This window comes from Sarcophilus harrisii, chromosome 5 (genome assembly GCF_902635505.1).
Source record: "Sarcophilus harrisii chromosome 5, mSarHar1.11, whole genome shotgun sequence".
NCBI lineage: Eukaryota > Metazoa > Chordata > Mammalia > Dasyuromorphia > Dasyuridae > Sarcophilus > Sarcophilus harrisii.
Window position 1 is genome coordinate 220,451,009 of NC_045430.1, and position 24,523 is coordinate 220,475,531.

Genomic DNA, 24,523 nt, shown 5'->3' on the forward strand with positions numbered 1-24,523 from the left:
GAGGCATGAAATAACTTCAATATTATTCATTAATTTAAATTGAGTTTTGAATTAAAGTTAAATATAAGTTGAAATATTTACTGGATTTATATCTATATCACCATATCTTTTCCTGATGACATAGGAGATGGAGCAGACCAGAAGTGCTGTAGATGAAGACAGGAAAATGTACCTCCAGGCTGCTATAGTCCGCATCATGAAAGCTCGAAAAGTGTTGCGGCATAATGCTCTTATTCAGGAGGTAAAGAAAAATGGAAGTGTAGAATACAAGATTGTTATACTATGCTAAATTCATTTTCACTAATTGCTTGGCTACAGTATAATATGGCTGGTTCTGTTAGGTTTTCTTCTTTAAAATACTATTTGTCTCAATAGTATCATAAAATGCTTCTTTATGAGAATAATTATTTTTGTTCACACATATTGACAAATGCTTATTCTGAATAATCAAGATTAGTTTTGCCAATGGTCCTTGATCTCACCAAATTATATTGCACAGTTCTTTTTGTCTGAGTAATTATTTAAGGAGGATTAACTTCAAAAAGCACATTATACTAAGCCAAGTGCCAGATTTTTGTGATGGTCATTAATAATTTTTAATCCCACTTATCTCTTCCATCTAATTAATTTTTCATTAGGTTTCTGTTTTTCAATATCAGAATAAGAAAATATGCATTCGTAGTTATTTTGGTTTTATTTACATGAAATTTAATTTAGAATAAATTTCAGATTTGTTTAAATATCTTAGAGGTTAGCAATTTTTCTTAACTAGGGTCTCAGAGTTATTTATGACTATGTTACTCATAACTAAGATGGGAACCATATAGAAGATAGGGTCATCCGCTCCCATTATATTACCTCCTAAACTTAAACCAAGCTAGTTATTTATGTAACAGAGTATTAAAAATTTGTTTACTTTGTGATATTCATTTCTGAGGTAGATAGAAACAATGATTATTTGAAAATAAAGTGAGTTTTTAATTAGAAACTGAGATTTTAATAAAATAAATATTAAACATTTGAGACACTATATGTTAATATGGCTAATTATTTAACACTGACTTGAAACCTCATTCTTCCATAGGTTATTAGTCAGTCAAGAGCTCGGTTTAACCCAAGCATTAGCATGATCAAGAAGTGCATTGAAGTTCTGATAGACAAACAGTACATTGAAAGAAGCCAAGCATCAGCAGATGAATACAGCTATGTGGCGTGATGACGCCAGCTGCCCTGCAGGTGTGCTTTTAAGAAGATCATAACAGTCACTATTTGGTGTGTTCCTGTGGGAAGATGCAGGCTTGTGCCTCCATAATTGGTCACTTGGCAGCCCCTGTTTTTCTGCTGTTTACAACATCACCAGTGCCACGTCATGAGCGTCAATGAAAATGCCTATAGATATTTCAAGCTCATGTCATTATGACATTTCTTAAAACTTTACTAAATGAATGAGTGAAGTATTGCTGAAATGTGGAAATTTGGTTGGGTACCATGCTTTTTTTTTTCCTCCCTCATGTTTGCAGTTGATGTGTTTTTTTTAATGTATCTTAAAGGACATAAAGTAAAAACCTAAATATTGTAATATGACAGATAACCTAATAATTGTATCTACATTAAAATGACAAACATGATATTGCTGCTTGTCGAATAAAAAAAATAAAGAAATGGAATGCCTTTTTATGTTGATGACTGCCAGGTTAATTATGGATTGAATATATAAATGCCCATGACCCTTCAGAGTATTTAAAATAATATCATTATATTTAAATCATTTAGCTCATTTCTACTATAAGTTCAGACTATCAATAAGAAGAAATCTCAGATTTCCAATTCATAGGTGTTAAAATAAAGTATGTATTTTGTTTTAATTGATTAGAACATTTACGAAAAACATTTGGTGAAGTTAATTATGTTATTAAATATGTATGTGTTATATAAAATATGCATGCATTTGTAAAATATTTTTACAATCAGAATTAGGCAGCTCTGAATTAAGGGAGTATAACCTCATCAGGAGGATCTGGTGATGTCTTAAATCACAGAACCAAAGCTTGAGTGGTTTAGGTACTCACCACAATGTGGCAGAAACAGATTCCATTTGTTCAAGCACTTTTATGTTCATAAAGATCAATATTAGCACAAATCCATACTTTCCATTTATTTTGATTTCCTTTTTATCTTTTATTATCCTCAGCTGCTTAATGTTCTTACCACCTATATTTTCCTTAAACACTTCAGTGGGTTAAGTTCAGTCTCATATTTCATGGGTGTGTTTAGAATACGTGACATACAGAGCCTTTTCATTTTCCAGTGTGCTGCATCATGTTTTAATACCAAATACTACTTCTATGTCAAGACATGAATTTTAGTCTTCCTATATGGATTTTGTTTATTGCATTTAGTGACTAACAATTACATTGAAATTCTGAAGCATTTTGGGTATATGCATTTCATTTTTAGGAGTTAGTATCTAAAGAATTAAATAGGCTATGTATATTAATTTTTTGGTGAATAGGTATATTTTTAAATTCATACATCTGTGGTATAATTACTATTTTGTTACTAGTCTTCTCAAAAGACTTCTTAAATTATTTTGATATACTTTTTAAAACTTACACTTTGCAGTCGTCTTCAATATATTTTAATTTTACACTTTAGAAATATACCAGCTTCCTCCAGCAGAAAAAAAGAGACAAATCAGATATTGATATATATATTCATTCTTATAATTAAAGACCACCATTGTTTACCAAGATAAGTCATTGACTAGTTTTTCTAAACTGATTTCTCTGTAACATTGTTGTATTTTTAGATTAGGATCACAGAACTGAAAAAAATTTACTGGTTATTTTATCTAACCTACCTCTCATTCTATAGAGGAAACTCATTTCACATTAGGAAACTGAAACCGAGAGCAATGAAATGATTTTGTTGAAATCAAGCCATGAGTAAATGATAATTTCAGGACTAGAACTCAGTTCTTCACTCCTAATCCACTACTGTCTTCAACACATCACACTTCCTGGTTGAATTACATGTTATAATTTTTTTTAATATTAAATATTGTACTGGTACAAAGTGTCATAGAAAAAAGGTAAATGGAAAAATAAGTATTTAGAAATCATGCAAAATCTGTCCTAATGTAGAGAGATGTTTGGCAAAATTTTCATCATCTTTTCTTCTATATTGAGACATAGGTGGCATGTTGGATGAAGTGCTGAACCATGAGTTCAAAATCAGTCTCAGACTCTTACTACTTTTGTGACTCCGGGCAAGTCATTTATTCTCTGCCTCTGTTTTCTCAGTTATAAAATGAGGATAATAATAGCATCTGCTTCACAAGATTGTTGTGAGGATCAAAGGAATTAATATTTGTAAAGTGCTTAGTACAGAGCCTACCATATAGTAGGTGCTTAATAAAGGCTTGTTCCTTTCCCCCACATTTCTTTGCCAAGGCTAGCACGAAGCGAGTATACCTTGAATGAATGTTACTCAAGAAGTTAGGTGGAAATGAGCTAGATAAGTTAAGAGCCATGTTTAGAATTAATTTCAGCACCACACCCTTCCCCAAGGAAAATAAAGGTAAGAGTTGCAACCTTGTCAAATTGGGTTAGGCAACTGAAGTCATCATTGGCAGATGGGTATGAAATATAGTTCAGTGTAATAACCTGACTGCTACCAAATCTGAATGACACTGTTGTGTAACTCCAGAAAGGATGATAAACACAAACTGGAAGGAAAAGAAGGATTTTAAATTTTAAAGAATTGAGGTGCAATCTCAATAGGGTTTTTGTTGATAATGAGGCAATTAATTAGTATGTATGTTTTCTAGCCAGACACCATCTGGCTTTTGTAAGCAAATAATTTATTTTGAATTTTTTATAATATTTTCACTATTACTAGAGTTGCTCTTTCACTGTTATTAGAGTTGCTCTTTTACTTTAGGTTTCAGTCCAGTATTTTATAAAACTACTTGATGTAAACCAAAAACAGGCATTTTAATTTAATGACAACTTCCCATGTTGGCTTTTATGGGCATTTTTTTTTTACTGATGTTGTGGAATTAACACTTCAAGAAATTCAGCTTTTAAATGCTATATATCTATATCATGATATCTGCTATAATAATGTCTTTCATTGAAAATTGAAAGTTCAGATTTTTAGCATGTCTGTTTCCTCTATAGTATTTTTGTTTTAGCAACTATTTTGAAGAATATTTGTTGGCTTAATTTTAAATGAGGAAAAATATATGATTTATAGATTTTAGGAAAAATAAGATGTGATTGCTGAATTGCTGTTGGGGATCTTTGAGGAATCATGGGGAATAGGAAAATATGAAACTGAAAACTGTCAAGCACCTCCATTTCAAAAAGGAAAAGAAGGTGGGTACTTTAACTATAATCCACTGAGCTTGTTTCTAGACTTTCATACTTTGGGTAGAAATTGGACCGTATGACGTCTGAGTTCACCCCAACATTCTATGAATATGATTCTGATTTGCTATTTGTAATTTATTATTGTTCTTAGATCATGAGCTTTGCAAGAATATATCAACACCTCAATTTTTCAAGTTAAACTAATTCACAGAAATGTTAAAAATTCCTTTGACCTAGTTCATTCATGTTAATAAGTGTTTGACAACATAATGCTGTATGTTTGATTTTTAAAAATAGAGTATAAATTAAGTTTGAGTGAATATGTGCTGTTCAGCAATATGGATTCTAAAAATAAGCTTGTTTTATTGACATTCAACAGTTTAAAAATTATGGAAGTTCTTTTGTAAGCAATGGAGAGCTTGCTGAGCCATTTTTTTCCTTGTATTTATACATAAAGTATTTATAAAAATTCTCAGTTGAATATGTGGGAAAGCTATGAAGAGGGTCTTAAGACAATGTTAGGGTTTATTCCTAGAAGCTTAATACAAAAGAACCTATGGCAGTGATAACTACCAGTTGTTAATTCCATATAGGAATTAAAAGGAAATGAAATAGGAAATATCTTTGTGGGGTATTTTACTCTAAGGGTGAAGATTTGTTAAGGTGGGAGTCATTGTTAGGGGAACTGATAGGGGAATTGATAGATTTTTAGATCCTAATATATTTCAGTTGTCAAGGGAAACTTGGTTCAGGTCCTTGTTCTTCCTTATGACTTCAGAATTAAGAACCTGTTTCCAGTGCCTACATACCAATAGTAAATTTGGCATATAAGGGAGGTGAACATTGAGCCAGCTCCATATCCCTTAAGACTCATTTTATGAAGCATCAAGCAAGCAGTTGTTTTAGTTGGACTTAAACTTTCTCCCAAGGCAGCCTAGCTGCGAACTATAGTGATTCTTCATTCCATTTACAAAGGATGCTACACTTATAAGCACATAATATGGAAAATCAGAATCTTAAAATCTAAGGACTTTGGTTGAGTTCATTTAACAAAAATGAACTATAAAACTCTTCAACCAAAGGTCCTTTTTTGAGCTCTCATGTTAATGAATTCTCCTTCCCCAATCAAGTAGAAAAATTTTCATGTTCACTATTGTAGAGTTCTATAAAATCATCTCATGCTTCTAATTAGGTCACTGGAAGCATATTCAATAATTGTATACTTTGCTCCAAAGTTCTTTTGTCTTCAAATGTTTCACCCCACAAATAGTCATCCTGGAAGTGCAATGCGATAGAATTAGAGTAAATGATGATCAAACAAACATGACAGAAATTAAATATTTCTGTGGAAGAATAAGATATAATAATGTGCATTTTCATTCAATAGACTTAAGAATATAAATGTTTGGCTTAAAAGGGAACTAAAACAGACTATAGGAAAGAACTTGAAAAAGAAAGGTGATTCACTCTTCTCACTGATTGTTTTATCCTTACAGTTACTGCAGTTGAAGCACCGTAGTCTGGACTTATAAGTAAGCAATCTGTGGATTGGTTTTTGATAGAACTTGTAGGTCATTGATTTTGTCATATACCATCATATGTCATATACCTGATACCACTGTCCTTTTGGGATTATTAGAACAGAAGGAAAAAGTATGAGAACTATTGGCAACATGCCTTAATTGACTATTTGAGGGAGGGGTTAACTATGCATGTTCTCTTGGATGGAAGAAAAACATCATGGCCCTTGGCAACTTACAGAGCAAGACCTATAGCATGCTCTGAGTCACCTGGCAGAACAAGGAAATGTTAAATTCCAAATCCCTTGAACAATATTTTTCTGTATTCATACTGCATGAAAGCAGTAGCTCTGGGGTCTGAGGATCTAAGTTCAAGTCCTAATTCTGCTAATTTCCTGTGTCTATGACAATGTAGTCATTTAATCCTATATACCTCAATATTTTTATGTGTTAAATAAAAGATTTGGACTAGAAGGTCTCTGAGGTTGCTTCAAGCTGTAGATCTATGACTTTAATTCTATGACGTATGGAAAATGTCTTTCCTTTTTTAAAAGAACCTCTATTTATCTTTCTTCTTTTTGATCTTTTGGGACTTTTCCCTCCAGATTTTAGTTCTACAAAGTTTATACTATTTCAGTGTATTCCTTATTCAGCACTTTGTGCTTTTTGTTAGGTAAGATGCTAATTAATCTAAATACTCTAAGCTTCAATATTGTTATGCACAAAATGAGGGCATTGGACTATTTGGTCTCTGAACTCCCACCTCTAGTTCTATGATTCTTGAAAGGATATAAGAAATCACAGAGTTCCTGCAGCAGCTAAAGGACACTGGGAAGTTCATCTTTCTTATGTGGTTTTTCCGGGTCTTTTAGGGAAGAAAATATAAGCATTACTAGAAGATAAGCAAAGAACTTCTTTGAGCTAAAACAAAACAGGTTTAGCATAAACCATACATAGCATTTAGCCAGAAGGGGAAAATGATGCAACAAAAGTACTCTGACAAGAAAAGAGATAGAATTGCAAAATCCTTGCTTTTAGCAGGATTTAGCAGTTCTTGCAGTAATTGGAAGTAGTAATTAATACATGCTTTTCTTATTTGAGACAAAATGAACATTATTCTAAATGACAGTTCTTGTCATTTTAGCAGTGGTATAATAGTAATTATAATAGCTAACAATTCAGCATTACTCAAGTTTGTGCCAATATTTCTTCATAAGATTCAGATAAAGTATGCTCTTAAATATTATTTTCAAAGAGAAAATTAAAAAAAAAAAAACCCATAAACCAGAGGCAGTGTATTTACAGACACAATATTGTTATAACTGGTTGTCACAGTTGGACATAGTTTCCACACAGAATTTATTCCTGAGTGGACTTGATTAACATCGTTCTGTTCTATGACCATAGATCTCATGTTTAATTTTGCCCAGCTAACTAAATGGAATTAGTTTTTATTTTAATTATCCCAAAAATGCATGCCATTGGTCTCAAAGAGCACTAGGAGAACAAAGGCAAATCTGTTACATGAAAAAATAAATAAAACATAGAATACATAAATAAATTTCTGTTATCTGTAGAGAACATTGAATAAAATATTATTGCTAGCTTGTTGCAATAGCCCTCTGAGAAAGGTTATCTGTATTGTTCCTATTCTGCATATCTGTATTGTTCCTATTCTGCAATTAGGAAGCACTACTGATAATCTTGTCTGTTATTAAAAAAAAAAAAAAAAGGCCCTTTTACTTGACAATAACAATTCTGTACAAAGAAATCACAATATCCTACCCATTCAACAAAATAGAGAAGATTAAGAATGAGCAGAGGATCCTTGAGGTTACGGACCTCAGCAACTTGCTCAACAGCTGGTCCCATAAACTTTCATATCCTCTGACTCTTACCCATTAGAACACAGGGGAACCACATCCTCCTGGGTACATAAGTAAGACTATGTGTAATCTATATCTGTTCCATCCCTCAGTCTGATACTTTTGATAGTGTTTTTATTTTTAATTATTATATCAGTCTATTTTTTTTGACTCTCTTTAACTATACTCTCCTCGTCATCATCTCTTGGTGATGAATTTGTTTTTTTCTGTCAATAACTTGATCTGTCAAATCACCTGTTGGTGCAGAGTTTGTTTAATGATGTGATATATGGGACTTAATCCTCTTGAAGTTTAAGTGACAGTATTCATTTTCTCTTACCCATATATTGATACATCTCTATATTCCTAGTATTTACTGCATCTTTGTCATTTTTCTATACAGGCAGTGCCAAAAAGAGCTGACTTCTATAAAGCATAACCAACTAAGGACATTATGTTCAATCATGATGAAATGCAGATGTATTACTTTAAGGTAAACATTTAATTTTAAAAGATTGAATTATATGATTTAAAAAAAAATAAATTTCCACATGCCAAAACTTAAGATGTTCAACTTATAATAGTTGAGAAAGAGGCAAATAGAAGGGTAACCAACATATAAGTATCTGAAGTCATATTTGAACTCAGATTTTCCTGAGAAGAGGCCCACCAGCTGCCTGGAATAAAACACAAAAAGTTTCAAATTTGCAGTGCTAATTGAAAATTGCACTTCTAAGTTGTCATTCCATCCTCAAGCAGAAAAATCCAACAAGGTGAAGGAAAATAAATCATTTGGAAGAGGTACATTTAGAAGTAATGAGGAAATTCACATATTTCTAATCTTTTTAGGTTGATCTTATTAAAGTCACTACCATAGTATTACATATATTTTTTAGTGCTAATGTCAGATGCAGAATTCTAGTCTAGATGCACTATGGTTCTAAGTTTGTGTAGCATTTTTTTATACTTTTGTTTCCTCATCCCCTATATATCTCTTCCTAGAAACCTGGCTACTATTCTAGACATATAATAGAATACCAAATAAATCCCTAAGGGAGTATTTCAATCCTAAGCAAACTCCATCTCTTGCCTGCCAGTTATATCTCTGTCCTCTCACTTCCTCTTGTTGTGCTAACAGATTCTGCTTTGGGCTGGAGCTAATGGGAAAGAAAGATTTTCTCAGGGAGGCAGGAAACACAGCTGATTCCTTCAAGAGAGAGAAATCTGAAACCAATCCAAGCTCTATCATCTCTTTTTTCTTGTTTCTATCCCCTTTTAACTGAGGTGGAACATATTTCAGTACATTTGTAGAAACCATAAAATATGTAGCATTTCTCTAAATTTTCACAGCTTAGGTGCCTTATTAAGCCCTGAAATCTGATACTCAAGTGAGCATTGAGGTAGATTTTTCTTAGAAGGGGTGGAGAGAGAAATAATAACAGCTATATAATATTCTAGAATACTTGAAGATTTGTGAAGTGTGTTAGATAAGCTTCTGTATGTGTTTAAAATCTAATTCAAGCTTTATATCACTCAGTGAGCTAGGTGCCACAGAAATTATTATCTCCGCATTATAGGTTTAGAAATTGAAGCACAATGACATCCTCTTGTAAGATATATAGCTACTAAATATTCCAATTAGGATTTTGCCATAGAATTCTAAGGCTGTCATCTCTTCTCCTTCTTATTCATTGGCCCCCACACGTGTCTGTTCTTCAGGCTAAATATCTCCTATTTCTTCACGAGTCCTCTCATATGACTTCAAGACGTCTATTAGTATTAGCACACCCTCACTTAGATAAATAGTAATGTGCCAATGTTCTTCTGATCATGAACTCTTAGGATGTAAGGATAGTGTGAGTCTTACATTTTGCTGGGATTAGAAGCTGCCTTCATGATAACTTCAGTGCTTTTGAAAGACACTGAAATACCATCTCTGTTGAAAAATCCTTGGCTTACTGGTTTACCTCAAAACCTGAAAATATCCTCCTAGTTTCTCCTTTCGATTTAGGTATTAATTTGCAAGTATGTGATCTGTAATGGGACACAAGTCATTACCATTTTATCCAATCAGGTATCACCAGATTAGCCTGCAGATCAGTTGATAATATACTAAAAGAATAACACTACAGTGGTGAATTGTGAGTGCAATATTAGGTGAGGTCTGAAACTCTAGAAAAATGAGCCCTGACACAACATAAAATATGATAACTTGTTTATTGGGGTTAGTGGGCTGGGATCCCTAAGGAGAAAAGAGAATGGAGGGACTTGGGGAAAAAACCAAATCTTTATTGACCTGACAATTTTACTAACAGACAGCCCTAAGTGGAGGCAATTAGTTCTCTAAATTTCAGCACATGGAACTTTGTATTTAGAAACAGCTGACTTTTTCCTTCTCATTGTATGATTTCCCCTTATCTTATTTAAAAATGATTTTCTTTGTTGTTGAGTAAACTAGAACACAGGAAGAAAGTTGAAGTGTTGAAGTCACTCATTAAAAGAATTTAAAGTTCTCTTCTCAAATTCATGCAGCACCTATTTCAGTCTGACTGATATAAACATGTCCCAGATAGAAGACAGTAGTGGTTTTAGGATCCAGAGATCCTGGGATGAGAATTTCTCACACAGTGCTTTAAAGTTTATAAAATGTTCTCTCATTTTATATGAGGTTTCATTAAAAAAAATTTTAATCCCATGAAGTATATATTACAATCATTTTTATCCTCATTTTTCAAGTAAGGAGCCTGAGCTTGGGAAGACGAAGTGATGTTCATAACTAGGTAGTGTCAAAGCAAGCTAGGTCTCCTGAATTCAAGTCTATTGTACTTTCCACTATGTCAAAATGATGATCTGAACACATTTGGTTTTTCTGCAGTCTTCGGCAGAATCTTTTTTTCAACGTCTTTGATAGTTTTTATCTTAACAATGATAAATAATGAGATTATATTAGATTATACTCTTTATGAAAGTTATAGTGATTACTAACAAAAATATCTCACACTTTCATAATTCTTTGCATTTCAACAGATGCTATCCCATTTGAGCTTTTCAGTAAGCCTATGATATAGAAAGGGCCATTGTTATCACCATTTGAGGCATAGAAAAGTGAAATGATTCAATAGAGCTACTTAGGAGTGGAACTGGAAGTCACTAATTTCCTGACTCAGCTATCATTCTTCACCGCTTTCTGGGTTCTTATTATGAACATACAATCATAAAATCTGGAGGGTTCTCAGATGTCTTATGTTCCAACACATTAATCAAAACAGGCTGTCTTCTATAATCTCCCCAACAAATAGTCATCTAGCTGGCAGGAAAAATAGATCCATAAGTTAAATAGAATATTGAAATATATTCTTGAAATATAAAGAGGCCAGCATCTAGAAAGATTCTTTATGGAGGACATATTGCAAAGGAGGAAAAATTGCAAAGAATGAAAAGGCATGGATGTATTGTAATCTGTACTTATGAAGGGAATATACCACATATTCATCAGTGTCTTGAAGAAATTGTACTTTAGTAGACTCACCATATCATTATTGTCTTTCACAAATTTTTTGATTAAAATCATGTGTCATCTAACATATTAACTACCCATGTCAACTTTATGTTACCTACAGATCTGATCAACATGCAATATATGTGTCCTACTACAAGTCACTGATTGAAAATTTCATTAAGTAAGGCCAAGGATGGAAGATGATACCTTATTGGAAATTCCATCCTTTATTGTTCATTGATTCTTGATTGTTCAGCCTGTCCTAAATCCACTCTCAGCTTCACATTTTCCATAAAGATATCAGAAGAAACCTGTAAAATGCCTTGCTCAGATCCAGGGAACTATAGCTATTAGTTTACCTTGTGGAAAAAGAAAAGATATTTTTGACATGTCTCAATTTTTAACTCATTTAATCTTAATAAACCTCAGTTTTCTCACCTATAAAATGAGGCAATTGGACTAGATGACCAGTGAGGTTTCTTAAAGCTCTAGAACTTCAATTTTATGTTTCTTTGAACTCATACTTGTTCATAGTAATCCCCACTTTGTTTTCTAAGTTCCCACAAACAATTATGCAAAAATGATGAATGCTAGTATTTTGTAGGATTTAAATTTAAACTCTATGGACTATAATTTGAGTAAAACCTTTTCAAGAACTCTACTTCAACTCTAGTCCTATAATGACTTCATGTGCCCTCTTGGCTTTTCAAAGACATCCCAAGCCACTGGATGAACTAGGCGCTCTGTTGCTACAATTGCTAACCTTTGCCTTTCCTTCCATTTCCTTTTGAAGGCATAGAGTTAATAGCTTTATGTTGTGTCAGAAGACTGGACCAGAGATTCATAGATCTTAAGCTTTATAAGCAACTTAGTTGTTCCTTATCCTACACACCTTTCTTATTAGAATATTTCTGTTCTCGGTTCCTACCTGTTTCATCTGGATCTGGCTTCGTATTTTGGAGCTGAATGAAATTATCAACACACACAACACACACACACACACACACACACACACACACACACACACACATTTTCTTCCATTTAATAAAATAACTCAGAATGAACAAGTTGAAATTCAAACTATAGCTAACAATTTGCTACTTATTACTTTCAGTTGATTTTATCTTAAATTTTCTCCAAAGCACATGATTTTTGTACTGGTACTAAAGAAAAGGAAAATAAAGGCCTAGATTCTAATGACAACTAAAGATTAATGTGTAGTAAAGTTCTTACTAAATAACTTAGCCATTTTCACCCAGCAAATATGGTAATGATGTTTTATATTCCCCCAAATCATGAGAAGCTATTGAGTTTTCCTAATTTTTCCTTCCTGTGTTTTCATAAGTCCTTTGCCAGAAAAACTAGACCCTAACCCAGACTACTTAAGTAATTGGGACCATAAAACTAAATAAATATGGTATTGCCAAGAAGAATGTAATAGGGATAAATTAGAAATATAGATTGGAGATGAGGAGGAGGAGGAGGAGGAGAAAGGTGAATGCATTTCAATGTGATGAGATATTAAGATGAAGCAGGATAGAACTTCCAGCCTATAATAGGTATCCCTACTACGATATCTGTTACTCTCATCCTTATCTAGCTTTTATTTAAAAGAGTAACTAATACATAAAGAGGTAAAATAGAAGGGATTTCTCAGCTGGCATTTCTTTCCCTCCCCCATTTAGGGAAAGATAAATACTATAATTATCAGCCTTCTGATAGAAGGGAATTGTTGTAATAGGCAAAAAACTCAACTTCTTTTGTACAGCTATGGGCAGAGGTCCAGGGATGCCAGTAATTAACTTTTGAAATGCCTTATCCTCTCTTACCCCACCTCCAACTTTGAGGATATAGAAAAAATTGAGTCTCTCATTGTTCAGAGCTAAGATCAATGACTTTTGTCAGTCACCTTGTTTAGGTATCCTCAACATCATTTGTTCCAAAACCCTCGGTTTTCTCATGTTAGCTTAATCAATTTAGTAAATATTGTGCACTTACTGGTTCTGAACATTATAAGAGATTCAAAAAGAAGAACTCAGTACATCAAAATTATCAGTACGTTACCCTTCTGTCTTTGCAGCATTTATCTAAGATCTGTTCCATTGCTCACTGAGGGATGATTCAGATTTCCATTTCTTGTTTCCTGGTTGGTTCATATGGGATATTTTAATGATTATGCCTTCTAGAAAAAGAGCCTGAGAATAAGGAAAAGAGAGAACCAAGACCATATTTTATCATTCAGGAAGTTCTAGTAAAAAGGTAAACAGGAGAGAGGATTGAAGCTAACTTTTAACATGAAATTTTAAAAATGATTTATAGATTTTACTCATCCTTGTTGTCTGTCCCCCAACTCCACACTGGCCCAAAGAACTAAGGTGTGACTTTCTCCTAAATACCATGTCATGATTCATGCCTTCTTAGTCTCTGAAAGATTTTTATTTTCATCTTGGAAGAGCAAAGATAAAACCAGTCAGGGGAGAATCTGATATATCCCACTTAATTGCTAGAAGACTCAGATATGAAAGAAAGGTCTCTAAGTCAATAGATCTATAAATGATTCAGGGCTCACGCTTGTAGGCATCTTGGAGAAGCTTGTTTTGCATATGATGGCAGATTTAGGGCATAAAGTAATTTAATCTTAAGTTATTTGACTGCTAAGTAACTTTTTAATGAACAAGTGAAAACAATGTGGTCCAAAAGTAATTCAAAATCATGAATTAGATAAATTGCCAAGTGAGTATGGGAATCCCCACTCTTCCTGTTGGGAAATTGAATATAATCCAGTCCCTTTTAAGGCAAGCTCCTTAGCATTGGACAATACCTCTATTGAATGATTTCTGTTGAACTATCCTTTTTTTGGCTTGTGGTAGAATTGTACTCTCTGTCATTTCTCCATAGTATCTCTGGCATCTAAGAGAACCAAGACTAGACTTGCTTATTGCTAATGTTGGGTCACCAAAGGAATGGTATCACAACTCAATGTTGCTCAGGAAAAGAGCCTTCAATGACTCAGTGCCATTGGTTTCCATGGAGAAATAATCCAAATCTGGAGCTGCTGCAATGCCCCCTTTGTAAGTCCTTCCTCTTGAATTTTGAATTTGTATCCCATGAAGATGCTTTGAAAATCCTTTTAAAAACCTTGGCACTAGGACCCAAATTGATAGAGTAGAGGCAATACTCTAGCCAAACTTTCTCAATATTCGCCTCCAAACAATTTTAATTCATGTAAAATCAAATTCTGAGTGGCTTAGTCAATAAAAAGTCTGGGTGAGAGATTTTTCTAACCCTTTAGTTTAGGAGTTTAAAAGGGAAGATTTGTAACATTAAGTAGGAGCTGGTCTAGAGAACACATGGGCTCAGAACCAGGGGGACCTTGACTATGGTTGTGACAGCAGCTGCAACAGTTTCACGAACTCTCAGTCCAGGAATATTTCAGGAAAGAGAGGAACACTAGCCATTTGCCAGCACGGAGCCTTCCTCAATAAAGACCAGTATACATACACAGACCAAAGAAGCATTGATCATTCCTCTCCACATAACATCCTACCTTGGTAGCACTGAAAAATTACAGACTACCCAAACCTACCTCTGAAAATAGCAGAATGAAAAATGTTGAAGCTTGAGATAATGGCCCATCCCCATCCTGGAGGTGAGCAGAACCCATATTTAACATGAAGTTCAAAGCAAAAAAAAAAAAAAAAAAAAATTAGGCTGGAAAGAGCAAACAATAGAAAAAGAATTAGACCATTAAAGCTATTATGGTTGCAGGGAAGATCAAAACACAAACTTATATGACAACAAAATGAAGCTACAAGTTACACACAGAGCTACAAGTAAAGCCTCAAAGGAAAAAATGCTAAATGAATATAAGCTCATGAATTCCAGGAGGAGCTAAAGAAAGAGAGAAGAGTGGTAGAGAAAAAATTGGGAAAAGGAGAGCAATGTAAGAAATTTATAAAAAAGAATTAATAGCTTGCTAAAAGGCACAAAAAATACTGAAGAAAATAATTTTTTTTGAGGTTCCAAATAAAAGGTATTTATTGGATGGGAGATGCCAAAGAGTACAGTAGAATGGATTAGTGGAAGTCTAAATGAAATAGGTGTGGTTTGGTTTTAGACTTCTTGTCTTTCTATTGCCAAAACCCTAGCATAGCCTTCAGCTCTACCAATCTGTGTTCTTAAAATATATATATGTATGTATGTATATGTGTCTATGTAATGCATATATATTTAATATTTCCCCAAGTTACATTTAAAACAATTTTTCATCTGTTTTTAACATTTTTGAGATGCAGATTCTCTCCCTTTTCCTCAACCCCAATCACCATTAAGAAACCAAATGTATAAGTTATGCAAAACATTTTCATAAAAGTTATGTTGTTAAAGAAAGCATAGATCTCCTACCCTAGTAAAAAAAAATTCTCAAGAAAAATAAAATTTAAAAAGAGAGAGAGAAAGATTATGCTTCAATCTATAATGAGACACAATCAGTTTCCTCTCTGGATGGATTTTTCCATTATGGAAAGGATTTTTCATTATTAAGTCCTTCAGAGTAGTCATGGATCATTGTACTGATGAGAACAGCAAAGTCATTTACAGCTGGTCATCCCAGAATATTGCTATTACTTTGCTTATAATACATTTCACTTTGTTTGAGTTCATGGAGGACTGTCTAGGTTTTTTTTAAAAACATTCTTCTCATCATTTCCCATAGAACAATAATATTCCATGACAATCACACAGCACAATTTATTCAGCGATTCCTCAGTTGATGGGCATCCCCTCAATTTCCAGTTTTTTTTTCCCTGAGAAGAGAACTGCTACAAATATTTTTGTGTATATGTATATATACCCTTTTTCAAAAATTTCTTTTGATATTCATGCTTAGTAGTGATATTGTTAGGTCAAAGAATATGCATGAATTTGTAACTCTTTAGCCATAGATCATATCTTTTGATTATTTATTAACTGGGGCATGGCTCTTATTTTTTCATAAATTTGACTTAATTCCTTCTATGTTTGAAAAGTAAGGACTTATCAGAGAAGCTTGCTTCAAAATTCTTTTTTACAATTACTCTTGCTAACTGTATTTCCCCCCATTTATTCTATTCTCTCTCTCCTTTTACCCTGTCTATCCTCAAGTGTTTTACTGCTGACCATTCCCTCTCCCAGTATGCTCTGTCTTTTATGACCCTCCTCACTTCTCATATCCCAATCCCCTCCTATTTTCCTGCAGGTTAAGATAAATTTCTGTAATCATATGGAGTATGTTATTTCCTCTTTGTACTAATTCTGATGAGAGTAAGGTTCATTCACTCACCTTTTCCTCTTCCCCTCCACTGGAAAGCTTTTCCTAGCCTCTTTTTTATGTATTTTAATTTATACCATTTCACTTCTCCCTTTTCCTTTCTCACAGTACATTCTTCTCTCATCCTTTAATTTCATCATTTTTAGATATTATCCTTTCAACATCAACTTACACCCTCTGTCTATATATACTCCTTCAAACTGTCATAATAATGAGAAAGTTCTAATGAGTTACAAGCATCATTCTTCCATGTGGGAATGTAAATAGATAAACCTTATTAAGTCTCTTGTGATATCACTTTCCTCATTACCTCTTTATGCTTCTTCAAAGTCCTATATTTGAAAATCATATGTTCCATTCAGCTCTTGTCTTTTAATCACAAATGTTTGAAAATCTATTTAATTGAATGTCTACCTTTTCCCCTGAAGTATTATACTAAATTTTGTAAGGTAGGTGATTCTTGGTTGTAATCCTAACTCCATTGCTCTCAAGAATATCATATTCCAAGTCCAATCCTAGTAGCTTTCCTGTAGAAGCTACTAAATCTTTTATTAACCTTCTTTTCCTAATTTTTCTTCTATCTCTTACTTGCTTTTCACAATCCCTTTTGAGCTCTTCCATGGCCTAAGTTCTGGTTCTTGGAGGCTTTGGATTTTGACTTTGTTTTCATCTTCTGAGTATGTCTTTGATATTCCTTGTCATCATAGTAACTTTCTGTCATCCCAGAAACTTTTTTTGTTGTTTGCTCATTTTCCTAATTTTTTTTTATTTTTAACTCATTGTTAAAAGTAGGGTTCTGTTTCCAGAGTGGAGGATGCACTGTCCCAAGTTTCAAGGATTTTGACTTTTTTCAAAGATGCTTCTAAAGACCCAATCACAAGCCTTCTTTTCTGCCCTGGCACTGTTAGGGATGTCCCCTTACAGCCTCACTGTAGCTGTAAGATCTAGTGTGCCACAGATCGTTTCTGCTGAACTTCCAGGTCTCCCCTGGTGTATGTGGGCTGAGAAGTCTGGAAGCAGGCAGTACTGGTGCTGTTTCAGAGGTCAGGCCAGGCTGGGGCTGGGCCAAGGCTGACGCTCGGACTGCCCTGGTGCTGCCTGTCCTGGAATTGCACTGGGCTGCCACCCGGGGGCCACTGACCTTTTCTGCTGATTTAAGTTGCCTATGGCTGGAAAAATGTCCTACTCTGCCTTTTTAGGTGTTCTGACACTTTGTTTATAGTCATTATTTAAAGGAATTTGGAGTGGTTTGGGAGAGAGGTTGGGAGAGTTCCTGCCTTTACTCCACCATTTTGACACCAACTCCAGCACTACCAATATGAACTGCAGCAGTGCTTTTTCACCACAATCTCTCCAGTTCATCTTTCTTAAAATTATTGGATTAATGTTCCTAAGGCACACGATGCTTGAGGGACAAAAAAAGGAAGAAAGATTAAGCCTTTGCTCTCAAGGAATGCCTTTCACATAATAGGTGCTTAGAACACCTTAGAACTACCTTTGCTACCTTATTTTCTTGACTTTCCCACCTTCTTTATACTTTTTCTCATTTATTTCCTTGTCTTTTCTTTTATCTTTCTTTCACATAACCCTCTTCACCCATACCAAAATCCATTGTAACTGATTTGTTGGTTGGATGAAGTTGAGCATTGTGCTAAATGTTGGGATGGGCACACATTATCCTTTCTTCTTCCCATACTCAATCTCAAAATAGCAGTTCTACGACTTGGCTAGAGGGCTTCTCTTTTTAAAGTCAGTAACTTTCTAAGTTGTGAAAATTCCTTCAAGTATAAAGATTGGCAGAAGGATTAATTAATTAATTAATTAATTAATTCTTTAGAAGTCTAGTAGAATTGTTCATGAAGATCTCCCAAACTTCTAACCCATATATCCCTGACATAAGGATCTCCCCCTCTATGTTAATCTATCTGTGTTTGTAGGTCTTGAGTGCTCTTTCTCAGTAACAAACCCTTTTCTGCCTCTCATAGCAGAGATAATAAAACCAAGGAAGTTTAAGGGAGCCTTAAACTCCTATCTTTGAAGTCCCTAGTTCCCTTGAAGGTTCAGCTCAAGTGCTAGCTCTTATAAGTGTTTTTCCCTATGACTCCATTTTTTAGGGTATCTATACTAAATCACCAAAAAATTACTCTATATATTTTGCAATTGCTTATTTGTGTACACATTTTTCCTACCAGTATAGTGGAAGTTCTTTAGCTATTGGTTAACTTTTGTATTTGTATTCCTAGTGCCTAACAAGAGTACTTATAATCAAAGAATACGTTTTATAAATGTATGTTGACATGAACTATCTCCAGTTACCTGCCCTGGTTTAGTGATGGTTTTGATTCACTTGACTAGCTTAGGGAATGAGCAATGTTTCTAGGATCTGGGTATTTCAAAGAAGCCAAATAGGTTGCTTATTTTCCTGAACTTTCAGTTTCCTCGCTAGTTCCACATAAAAAAATATTTGGGGTCAGTTTTCCATTTTCAACCATAGCAAAGCCCAGTTTCTTTCATGACCTCTTTCTTGTAATAGCTCTGGGAAAAATAGCATTGGGCCCTCTCCCAAACCACACTGTTGGCATCCCTAGCTCTACTTTTCCATATGATGTCCTTAAGGTTATAATTATAAAATGTAAAATTCTTGAAAGCTATTTGAGTTGGGCTATCAAAATGTTCATACTCTTTGATCCAGCAGTGTCTCTACTGAGCCTGTATCTCAAAGAGATCATAAAAAAAGGACCCACATGTACAAAAATGTTTGTGGCAGCCCTTTTTTTAGTGGCAAGAAACTGGAAATTGAGTGGATGCTCATCAGTTGGAGAATGGCTGAATAAGTTATGGTATATGAATCTTGTGGAATATTTATTATTGTTCTATAAGAAATGATCAGCAGGATAATTTTAGAGAGACCTGGAGAGACTTACAGGAATTGATGCTGAATGAAATGAGCAGAACCAAGAGATCATTGTATGTGGCAACAGCAAGATTATATGATGATTAATTCTGATGGACATGGCTCTCTTCAATAATGAGATGATTCAATCCAATTCCAATGATCTTGTCATAAAAGAGAGAGGATTGTGAGAACTGAGTGTGGTTCACAACCTAGCATTTTCACTCTTTTTGTTGTTGTTTACTTGCTTTTTATTGTCTTTCTGTTTTCCTTTTTGATTTGATTTTTCTTGTGCACCAAGATAATTGTATAAATATGTATGCATATATTGGAATTATCATATTTTTTAACCATGTTTAACATATATTGAATTACTTGCCATTTAGGGGAGAGGGTGGGGGAAAGGAGGAAAAATTTGGAACACAAGTTTTTGCAAGGGTTAATGTTGAGAAATTATCCATGCATATGTGTTGAAAATAAAAGGCTTTGTTAAAAAAAAAAAAATACTTTACAAAAGAAAAGAAAAAGGAAAGAAAAAAAAAAAAGAAACAAAGCTACTTGAGTTTTGGTCTAGAGGAAGGAGAGAATTACCTAAACTGATTTCTAAAGATCTGGCAGCCCTGCCACTCTTAAGCTGTCTGAGATAACACTTTATCTTACTATTTTCCTCCCTATTCAGGAAACTTCATTTTCCTTCCTTAGTTCTGTACTTTTTCTCCTCCTTAGTGTGAATTTATTGGGTTCTGACAGGATGTGTAACAGTGAAAAAGATACTTCCTGTGGTGCACATGAAAGACACCTTGAATCCCTTCTCTTTTGTTTGGCAATAGAGGCATCTCTGAGACCCAGATCCCCTGGAGATTCAGTAATAAACAAAGGAACATTTAAAATCAGGTTGAGTCCTGTTGTCTATAAACTATGACTGAATTTTATTGACAACAATGAAAATCTCTGTATAATAATACTGAATCTGATTGAATTAATTTATATTTAGGGATAAGAGTAGAAGATGTACATTAGTTTAATTCTGAGCCATAAGTATAGTTGCCAGTGGAAAGCAAAATTTCTATAGAATAGAATTCCCTTGTGGAAATATTATGGAAATATGTAGAGAATTGCACATAGTTAATATAGATTAGATTACCTGCCATCTAGGGAAGACAGTGAAGGGAAGGGAGAAAGAAAAAAATTTGGAACACGAGGTTTTGCAAGGGTGAATGTTGAAAACTTTCTATGCATTTGTTTTGAAAATAAAAAGCTTTAGTAAAAAAAAAAAAAAAAAAAAAAAAAAAAAAAAAAAAAAAAAAAAAAAAAAAAAAAAAAAGAAAGTCTTGATACATGGGTAGCTAAGTCAGAAAAAAACTAGAGTTTACCTAGCTGTTAGCAAAGTACAGTCACTTTTTCATGCAAAAATAAAAGGAAAGTATTGCCTTCAAATAAAATAAAGAAGATTGTTTAACAAAGACACAATTATTCATATTATTTTTTAAAAAGAAAGAAAGAAAATGGACATAATCATCATTAACTAGCCACAGGAAGCCTGGAGTCCCTTCAGCTGCAAAGTCTGATTTCCAAACCAATTGGTCTGCAGACTGAGCATCTCTGAGGGAAAGCTCAGAAGAAGCTATAGGAAGCCAGAAGAAAAAAAAAAATGTAATGAAATCTGCAGAGCAAGCAGCTGGAAGAATGATTTTTCAAAGGAATTTCACATTTAATTAGGTTTTGAAAGTTATGGTTTTTTTTTTTAATTCAGCAATTGATGATAAATGGGAGATGTCTTACAGTATCAACTCCATAATCTTTTTTGTTGTTTCTTTTAGTGGAGAATATTCGTCTCCCTTTCCTCCAGGCTGAATAAATAGTTTAACTCCTTTGAGCTAACAGCTGAGAATTGCTCCCAAAGAGACCCAAGGCCTGACCTCATTCCATTCCTTCTTTTATTCACAATTGGGATCCTGGCAGTTTGTCACTGATGTAGATTATATTTTATCTATTGAAATGTACTTTTTGGAACAGAAAGGAACATCAGTTAAATCGGCTTCCACACAGAGAACAGTGCTGCAAGCCATCAAAACCATTTTATGACAGAGGGAAGGAGGGAAGAAGGAAAGAAGAGTGAAAGTTAGAGGAAATCGGTCCTGAAACTCAGCTGTAGGCAAATCATGTCACTTCCAAATCTAAGAAAAAATGGAATGGCCTTGACTTGGTGAAGAATCCAGATATGAGCTAGCAATTAATTAGAGCATTTAAATTGCTCTGTCAGTCAAGTCACTGCACGGACACCCAACAAAAGGACAATTTGGCCTGGTATTTTAAGAATGACATCAGCATATTTAGTTAATTTCCATTACTGCCCAACATTGGTGAAATACTTTTGATGGCAAGCCACTCAATGGGAGAGGTCCAATACAATGAATTCATCTGAACTGTGCTATATCTTACAATAGAATCTCAATTAAGGCACAATGAAGGCACCAGACAGATGGCATTTTGCCCTTGACAGAGGGTGAAGAAAATTGATGGGAGGAAGGATTCAGGAATGGGGAAGGGAAGCTAGAGATGTAAGAAAAAGGAGTATTCTTCTTTTCACAAAGTGAAATATTCAAATGGGATCTAGGAATGACCAGGGTTTATTCCATTTCTCTTCCCCCAGGTATCTTTGGGGTAGGCACATTTAATCCAGTTGGTTAGCCATGATTGTTGTATTATATTTTCCTAAGAAGCTGACAATCTATCTTGCTCATGGCTGCCAAAGAGACTCTCCTGAACTTCAAATCTGGCCATGGCATTCCTCTTCTCATTGAACTCTGGGAGTTCTAAACTGCCTCTAGGATAAAACATAAACTCTTCCATTTAGCTTTTAAAGCCCTTCACAGCCTGGCCCCAACCTATTTCTCCAGCTTTGTAGTACATTACTCCTCCTTCTCCTAACTTAATTCATCCAACTTGGCCTTCTCTCAAGACATACCATAATTCCTCTCAGTGTCTTTGCATCCTCATGGCTGGAAAGTCTTTCCTTTTTCCCTTCTTTAGGATGTAGCAAACCTTCCCTAATTCCCCCACCTGTTAGGAGTTTCCCTTTCAAACTTCCCTGTATTTAAATACTTTGTAGTTCTTCTCCTTATATTTATTCTGTATGTATTTATATGTGTGCTTGTTTCTCTTGTTAGATGAAGACTTCTACGTTGGAAGTATCACTCTACATTTGTTTCCCCACTATCTGTCATGTAATTGGTAAATAATGCTTTGATTAACTGGTGCATATTTTACACCGGAGTATCAGGTGAATGCAATTCAGTAAGTGCTTTTGGCAATCATTCAATATTCCTTCTTATTGTTTGTTATGATCCAGTCATTTTTGGTCATGTCTGATTCTCTGTAACCTCTTTTGGAGTTTTCTTTGGCAAAGATACTGAAGTGGCTTACCATTTCCTTCACTACCTCATTTTACAGATGAGGATGCTGAGGCAAACAAGGTTAAGTGTCTTGCCCAGGGAATACAGTTAGTAAGTGTTTGAGGTTGAATTTAAACTCAGTTCTTCTTGACTTCAAGCTCTATGCTCTCTTCATTACACTACCTGGCTGCCCTCATATATTTCTAGATTGTTATAGTTGAAGAGTTGAATAGTGAAGACACCTCATCAAGCTGGCATTGATAAATGATAAACAAATTATAATTAAATTCCTTCTGCCCTACAAAAGTATTGTGAGACTGTTGCTGCAGTGAAGAATTGTGACACATTTCCCTTTACTCCACCCATACAAAAGAAAAAAATGAAAGGAGACAGGTGATTAACTTACAATTGTAGATGTGTAGGCATATTTCAAACTAGATTTTTTAGTCCTTGTGAATACTAAGTCCTATTTATACTATTATTAACTAGTGGTTGAAGTAATAATTCTGTACTCTTTTTTTGGGACACCCCAGGGTGTTTCTTAATTATCCCAAGATGTTAAGAAATTCTTATTACAGAAATAAATGAAATTGACTTCAATTAAAAAATAAGCCAGTGTAATACATTCAAAGACTTTCCTAAAACCCCAAATCAGAATACATTGCCTGACAAAAATTATTTCTTTTGCATAGTTTGGAAAAGAGCGTGACAAAAATAATAAATTCTTGTATTTATGAGGCTTGATTGATTGATTTTGTTTTCAAAGCCTTTCTGATGACCAAATTAGAGATTAACATAGGAGTTCAAAAGAAAGAAACCTGCTCTCATCTAAATATTGTAGAATCATAGGCCACAAATGTTTCCGTATCAGCCCTTCTTACTCTGGCTCCAACACTAATCTTACAGTGGTGAGTGTCTCATCCATGAGTTCTTACTTGGAAAAAAAAAAAAAAGCTTGTAGCTGATGCCCCCGACAGTGGCGGGGTTGTACAGCTTATGTGCCACTTGTCTGGAAGCCAAGTAGTTGAGTGATAAAGGACATCCTTACCCTGCAGAAGAGAAAGGAATGGAAGGCAGCTCTGTACTAGCTTTCTGATTGAACTGGACTCATTTGGTAAAGTGAAACTCCAAAGGGAGTAGAGTTCACTTTGCCAAGTCCCAGGAGACCTTGCCTGCTGCTGTCTCACAGTTGAGATGCGGCCAATATAAATTTGGACTCTTTCTTGCCTTTTGTTTTATGATGAGGAAGGGAAGTCATCAAGCTCTGTATTAATTAAATGTCTCATTCAAGGACTATAACTGCCAGCACTTGTTAAATTTGGTGTTTGTGTGAATCTGTTGGTTTTTTCTGCCTGTTACTTCCTCTGCTACCTTGTTTACTTACAGAACTTTTTTTTGTTCAGGATTTTGAGCTAAAAGGGATGGGAGAGGTCACCTAATTCTATATTTTTATTTATAATTCTATTTCCTTATTTTACATAGAGATGAAGCCACTTGCCCAAGATTACTCACATAGAAAGTGGCAGAAAATCCAGCTCATTTTACTCCACCTCCAATGCTTTTTCTCTTCTCTGGCTCTATGTATTCTAATTGTCTTTTGCATGTTGGTGGAATGAAAGTGGCAAATAACATATGGCTATGCCACATGAGAAAAAATACTTAACTGAGCA

The 24,523-nt window shown here is 34.4% G+C and overlaps 1 protein-coding gene and 1 long non-coding RNA gene across 5 annotated transcripts in view; one reads left to right on the forward strand and one right to left on the reverse strand.

The window, feature by feature from the left end:
* Window positions 1-1,677, forward strand: part of CUL2 (cullin 2) — a 101,340-nt gene extending 99,663 nt beyond the window's left edge. For 2 of the 3 annotated variants that reach the window (XM_031939682.1, XM_031939681.1), the window contains 2 exons: window positions 125-241; window positions 1,085-1,625. In XM_031939682.1, the coding sequence (XP_031795542.1) occupies window positions 125-241; window positions 1,085-1,216 (249 nt within the window). In that variant the 3' untranslated portion in view covers window positions 1,217-1,625. Of the gene's footprint in view, window positions 1-124; window positions 242-1,084 lie in introns of all 3 variants that reach the window. The other variant, XM_031939680.1, reaches the window with a different exon arrangement.
* The window catches only part of LOC116419446, a 32,932-nt gene that overhangs the window by 2,435 nt on the left and 5,974 nt on the right, over window positions 1-24,523 (reverse strand). Inside the window, exons 2-3 of one of the 2 annotated variants that reach the window (XR_004229759.1) lie at window positions 13,322-13,452; window positions 11,465-11,616 (exon numbers count right to left, since the gene is read on the reverse strand). This is a non-coding gene — a long non-coding RNA (uncharacterized LOC116419446). The remainder of the gene's footprint in view (window positions 1-11,464; window positions 11,617-13,321; window positions 13,453-24,523) is intronic. The other variant, XR_004229758.1, reaches the window with a different exon arrangement.